Source organism: Danio aesculapii, chromosome 25 (genome assembly GCF_903798145.1).
Source record: "Danio aesculapii chromosome 25, fDanAes4.1, whole genome shotgun sequence".
Taxonomy (NCBI): Eukaryota; Metazoa; Chordata; class Actinopteri; order Cypriniformes; family Danionidae; genus Danio; species Danio aesculapii.
In genome coordinates, this window is record NC_079459.1 from 36,662,115 (window position 1) to 36,669,614 (window position 7,500).

Genomic DNA, 7,500 nt, shown 5'->3' on the forward strand with positions numbered 1-7,500 from the left:
CATATTATATGTACTTTTTTGAACATTGAATATTGTATGTCTTAATTAGCTATTTAATTTATTATATTATTTTTTATTTAATTTTAATAATTGCCAGTTTATTATTTTACATTTTTGTTTTATGCATACTTGGGGTAACTAGAAATATAAAAATAAACATATCATTTATCATTTCATATAATCTAACATATATGCACATTTTTTAAATTTATACACACACACACACACACACACACACACACACACACACACACACACACACACACACACACACACACACACACACACATATATATATATATATAATTTGCCATTTTATTTTTTATATGACAAAATTATTCAATAAAATTTTAATTGTAAAATAAAAAGTAACATTTTAATGCACATATTAGATGTAAAATATATAAAATATATAAAAACACAACTAGAAATATAAAAAATACATATCATTGTTAATTTTATGTAATCTCATATCCACTATGCACACTTTATTACATTGATTGGGTGTAAAATATATACATAATATAATAATATATTTTTTCCGTTTGCGTGTGTAAAGTGTGTTTGCTAGCGTGTGTTTTGAGCTCCTGTTTAACACACATTATATATTCCGGCTCGCGACCGAAAACGCAGCAAATTTGATTACATGCGGCCTTTGGCTCCGAGTGTCGCAGACAAAGAGGACGAGTGTGTGAACTCAGCATGAGGCGATGTTTGGTCCCGGAGCCTCGACATGCCTGTTTACAGCACACACACACTTCAGCACACACACACACACACACACACACAGGGGAAATATTGGATAACAGGTATAATAATAATAATAGAGCAGTATAATATCAATATTATATAATAATAATTTAAATAATGGTTATTTTAAATTAGCTTTTTTATTTATGAATTAATGTAATTTTTGTTTTAATATATGCGCATGTTATTGGACATTTTATATTAATAAAATGTAAATGATATGATAATAATAATAGAATAATAATAATAATAATCATAGAATAATATAATATCAATATTATATAATAATAAATTAAATAATGGCTATTTTAAATTAGCTTTTTTATTCAGTAAATATTATTTTTAAAAATTATATATGCGCATGTTATTTTACATTTTCATTTATGCATTAAATGTAATTAACTTTTATTTAAAATCACCAATTTGTATTAGTAATAAAATAAATACTTGTTTTTGCATTTCATGCACATATTAGATACGTTTCAATAATATTTCATCTTAAAGTCACTGATTCATAATAAAATAAAATAAAATAACATAAAATAAAATAAAATAAAATAAAATAAAATAACATAAAATAAAATAAAATAAAATAAAATAAAATAAAATAAAATAAAATAAAATAAAATAATGAAATGAAACGAAACGAAATGAAATGAAATGAAATAAAAATAAAATAAAATAAAATAAAATAAAATAAAATAAAATAATGAAATGAAACGAAACGAAATGAAATGAAATGAAATAAAAATAAAATAAAATAAAATAAAATAAAATAAAATAAAATAAAATAAAATAATGAAATGAAACGAAACGAAATGAAATGAAATGAAATAAAAATAAAATAAAATAAAATAAAATAAAATAAAATAAAATAAAATAAAATAATGAAATGAAATGAAATGAAAATAAAATAATGAAATGAAATAAAATAAATCTTCCAATGTATCTTTCAATAATATTCAATCCTAAAATCAGGAATGGATATTTGTCATATTCAATTTTTTATTTTAAAAATTACAATCTTACATCACTTTTTTTTAGTAACAAAATATATAAATTAGTTTATAATGAAAGTTTTCATGTAAAAATGCAAAAATGTCTGTTATGTAATTTGTATAATATTATAAATATTATATAATAATGTCTAATATTTATATTCACCAGTGGTCAAAAGTTTGGGGTCAGTTTTTTTTTCATGTTTGTTTTTAAAGAAAATGATTCTGTTCATCATAGTGACATTTATTAAATGTAAAAATGTTAAATTGTTAAATATATAAATATTTAAATATATACTGCTTTCTTACTGTATGTAGTTTCAAATGAAATTATTACTGCAGTCATTATTGCTTTTATTACTATTACCATTAATAATATTAATTATAATAATAATAACAATAATAATTAATATTAGAGTGATTTCTGAAGGATCATGTGACTCTGAAGACAGGAGTAATGAAGCTGAAAATTCATCATTAAAATCACTGGAATAAATTATTAAATTAAATTATAAACTACTTTTGAACAGTTAGTTTATAGTTATTTTATTTACTGTATTTTTGATTAAATAAATGCAGCTGTGGTGAGCAGGAGAAGCTTATTTTAAAACATTTCAAAACACTTCTGACCTCAAACTTTGGACTGGTAGTGTATATATAATATTTTACATAATAGTTTTATTAACCATGCGAAATAAGTCTCCAAACACTGACTCACACATATATCAATGAATTAATTCTAACAAACATGTGAAAACCGGCAGCAGAAGCTTTGTCTATTGTGTATTGTGTGCAGAGTCCATCATTTAACCTGCCTGTGACATCATGAATGGAGTGGCCCCGCCCCCTGGCCTGCTCAGCCAATTAGAGGCCGGCGCGGAGTTCTTAATGAAGTGCAGTGTTTTTCAGAGCGCAGTGAGGATGATGATGGTGAAGATGATGATGACGGCTGGATTCGGACGCTCCGGGAAGAGTTTTCTGATGGAGAATCTGCTGCGGTCGACACCCGTGCAGATCTACAGCACAAACACTGATCCGGGGTCAGAAAACAGACAACACACACCAAGGATTCACACTCCTACAGGTGAGAAAAATACATACAAATTATAGCATAAATATAACTGCAATTTAATTAAAGCTACAGGTAAGAATTACAGAGAAAACTCCACCCAAATAATAGCATGAATAGCAATTCAAGTAAAGCTTTAAAGCAACGGTCTCAAACTTTTTCCTGGAGGACTGCAGCTCTGCATAGTTTAGCTCCAACCACCTCCAACTCACACCTGCTTAATAGTCTCTGGTACTCTGGAACACCTTGATTAGTTGGATCAGCTGTGTTTGATCTGGGTTGAAGCAAAACTGTGCAAAGCTGCAGCCCTCCAGGATCCAAGTTTGAGACCGATGCTTTAAAGTTTGGATCAAATTTAGATTTAAATTTAGACCTTTTTTTTTTCCAAATTTAATTTATGGTTTTATTTTTATTTATTAAATTATTTTGTGATAAAATTTTAATTGAACAGTTAATAATCTAAATAATCTAGCACGAGAATAGCAACCATCTGCAATTTTTTTATTAATACCCCACCCACCCCTGGCAAATATGACAGATAATTAACAAAAAAAGAAACAAATCAGAGCCAAATAATAATAATAATAATAATAATAATAATAATAGTAATAATAATAATAATAATAATAATAATTAATTCATTCATTTAAAAAAGGGTTACACTACATTTAAATAAATTGTTAAAGTAAATAAATAATTTTACCTCTGTATTTAACTTCTTATAAGCCCACTTTTAACAAAGGTAGATACATTAGATTTACACATTGAATAAAATGGAAAAAAAAAATCCCAATAGCATATCTTTAATCTTAGTTACTGCACATATCCATCAGGTAATTGTTTCTATAGAAGTGCATCCTTGCCAGACAGTTCCAGATTTTTATTTTTAATGTAATTATTTTTTAAGATCATTTTTATTTATTATTAAATTTAATGCTCTTTTTCTTTACTAATGTATTACTGTTTTAATTTATTTTTATTATTATTTTAACTAATTTAAGGTATTTTTTAATATTGCATAACTGTTTTTAATTATTTTGTTTTTAAATGTAATTTCTTTATTTTATTACTTTTAAAATTTGCTGTGTAGGATTTTTTTTTTTTTATTATTTTATCTTATTTATAGCATGTCAGTAATTGTTTTCATTATTTAAAAATTTAATTATATTTAATTTATTTACAAAGTTGGAGGGTTTGCTTGTGTTACTTTTATTTTATTGCTATTTTTATGTAATTTATTTATTATTATTCATCTTATAGCATGTCAGTAATTGCTTTTATTATATTAAAAATATGCATTTACTTTAAAATTATTCATAAAGTTGGAGAGTTTGCTTCAAGCTTATTTTAAATCAATCAAAGCTTGAATAAAAGTTTAGATTCTTGATATTAAACGTTATAAAGTAAAACTGGAAATGACAAATAATTTAAGCATTTAAAAATGACTGCTTATATAATAAAGATTTAATGAAAACAGTTAATATGTGAGAAGTAAAAGAGGTAATAAGTAAAATTTCATGTTTTATTAAAACAATTTATCACTGTAGATTTGATTGATACTTTATTCTGATATCTTATACTATTCATATATTATATTTAATAAATAAATGATGAATTAATGAGTTAGTTAGGTAGTTTGTTTATGTATTAAAGATCAGGTTCAGAATAATTAACAAAATAACAATTATTTAATATTTAATTCACTGTTTAAAGAACTTTTTGACTATTATGTAACAGAGAAACTGAATTATCACAATTGTAGAAATGTAGAAAAAAACATCACCTTAATGATGATAATGATGATGGTGTTATTATTTTTTATATTGCTTTTTCCCCCACAGTAATAATGTCCACCGTTGCTCTGCCCTGCTGCTCTGGATCTGGACCTGTGATGACCACGAGTCCTCTGTTCACTAGTAAGATCTCACAAACACACACACACTTCGACAAATAGCTAATTTACTGCATAAAGACCACAGCTAATTCCCCTGCTATTCATGAGCGCTCACACACACACACACACACACACACACACACACACACACACACGCACACACACACACAGACACACACACACACACACACACACACACACACACACACACACACACACACACACACACACACACACACACACACTCCTCCTCTGATTGCTCTACAAAGGTTTGATGAATTTGTGCTCATTTATTCACCCTGGAAAACAGTCTGTGCTACAAATCTCCTTAATTTTGTTTCTAACCCCAGACATTAATAATTTAAATTATACAGCAAACCAAGTAACAACTCTGAAAACCATACCAACTCCCTAGCAACAACCAAAACGCCCTAGTAACAGCATAACAACTTTTACAACTATAAAAACCACCCAAAACAACCATAGCAGCTCCCTAGAAACAACCAAAACGCCCTAGTAACAGCATAACAACAAACTTATCAACTCCCTAGTAACAACCAAGCGCCCTTGTAACAGCATAACAACAAACTTAGTAACTCCCTAGTAACAACCAAAATGCAATAGTAACAGCATAACTACTTCTATGCCTATAACTACCACCCAGAACAACCTCAGCAACTCCCTAGCAACAACCAAAACACCCTATTAACACTATAACAACTTTTACAACTATAACAACACTACCACCCAAAACAACCCTAGAAACAACAAAAAATGCCCAAGAAACAGCATAACAACTTTTACAATTATACCCTAACAATCACCCAGAACAACCCTAGCAACTCCCTAGTAACAACCAAACGGCCCAGTAACAGCATAACAACTTTCAAAACTATACACTAACTACCACCCAAAACAACCCTAGTAACAAACAAAAAATGCCCAAGAAACAGCATAACAACTTTCACAATTATACCCTAACAATCAACCAGAACAACCTTAGCAACTCCCTAGTAACAACCAAAACACCCTAGTAACAGCATAACAACTTTCGGAAATATACCTTAACAACCACTCAGAACAACCATAGCAACTCCCTAGTAACAACCAGTACACCCTATTAACAACACAACAACTTTCATAATTATACCCTAACAATCCCCTAGAACAACCCTAGCAACTCCCTAGTAGCAACCAAAACACCCTAGTAACAGCATAACTCACAACTAAAACAACCACCCAGAACAACCCTAACCTCCTGACAGCGCTTGAGTTAAATAGTCTTTCCTCTCTTGAACAACAAAACGAATGCTTACGTCTATTTAACTGATTATATTTAAATTAATTGACATTATCAATGCTGTAAAAGAAACGTGAAACTGAAAACAGTTAACGCGGTTAAAAACGGTTGTTGCTAGAAGGGATACAGCTATAACGTCTACCCCAAACTTACCCCTCACTATAATGTAAACAAATAATTATTGTTTACAGTGTCACAAAAATGATGCTATTTAGATGAGTACCCGCAGCTTTATCCCTTCAATATTTACCAAAACTGTTGTTGCTAGAAGGATACAGCTGTGACTGCAAGTTAACAAGAAATATGTCAATAATTTATTATTTAAATAGTTTATTAAATACCCACTAAATTGTATTTTATTAACGTATACCCCGAACCAACCACTCACAATAATGTAAATAAAAAATATTGTACAGTGTCACAAATAATGATGCGGGTATCCGCAGCTGTATCCCTTCTAGACTTTACCCTGAAAAAAAAAACACTTGCCGTGACATCTTCATCGTCTCTCGTCATCCTCATCCTCATTTTCTGCTCCCCAAAAGCCGACAAACCCTTCAGTTGTGTTTCTGTCAGATGTTTAGAAAACAGTTTAGCGTTTGACACTTTCCCACAGCGAAAGTGAGCGGCCCCGTGACAAATCGCGCGCCCCCGCTGACCCCAGATCAGCTCAACGGTAAAGTCTAGAAGGGATACATCTGCGGATATTCACGCCAACGTAGCATTTTTGTGACACTGTAAACAAGGATTACTTTTTTTTCACATTACAGTGAGGGGTAAGTTTGGGATAGCCGTTAATAAAACACAATTTAGTGGGTAATCTAGACTTTACCAAAACTGTTGTTGCTAAAAGGAATTATGCTAAAGCTACGGATCCTCACATCAATATAGCATCATCATTTTTGAGACACTGTACAACAATATTTTTCACATTGCTGTGTGAATAGCGTGTTTGTGGTAGACGTTATTACGATACATTTTAATGGGTGATTTAATACATGATCTAAAAACACTCGTTAAACTCTGCGAACACAGCTGTATCCCTTCTAGCAACAACCCGCAGGTCTGAGATCAGCCAGTAAACACACAATACCCGCATTCCTGCAGAGCGGAGGGCGGGAATCTCCTTCGCGGGCTTTTTGTTCTCCCTAATGAAAAGCAGAGTTTTAAAAGCGGACTCGCAGACATCAGCCTCTCAATAGAAATGACTTTTATAGACTTTTTTCAGCTCATCTCTTTTGAAAGGCGACAGCAGATGAAGCGGCGGGAGCGGGCGTGTGGGCGGGGCTAGAGGTCACATGACCCCTTAATAGGGCGTTTAAGTGGAAACTCTTTAGTGTGAATGGAGAGCAGGGAGCGTGACTAAAGGCCGATGAAGGTGGCCGATCTGGCGATTTGTCCGACAGATTAAAAAGACATCGCTGAATGAGCTCCACCTGATAGAAAAACATCCATTCAGACGATTTAAAACGCGATTTAAAACGTCTTT

The 7,500-nt window shown here is 30.5% G+C and overlaps 1 protein-coding gene across 1 annotated transcript in view; it reads left to right on the plus strand.

The window, feature by feature from the left end:
* The first annotated feature begins 2,674 nt into the window (after nt 1-2,674).
* dbx2 (developing brain homeobox 2) overlaps nt 2,675-7,500 on the plus strand; it is a 9,409-nt gene continuing 4,583 nt past the window's right edge. Inside the window, exons 1-2 of the mRNA XM_056452094.1 lie at nt 2,675-2,832; nt 4,659-4,733. Coding sequence (XP_056308069.1) covers nt 2,676-2,832; nt 4,659-4,733 — 232 coding nt within the window. The 5' untranslated portion in view covers nt 2,675. The remainder of the gene's footprint in view (nt 2,833-4,658; nt 4,734-7,500) is intronic.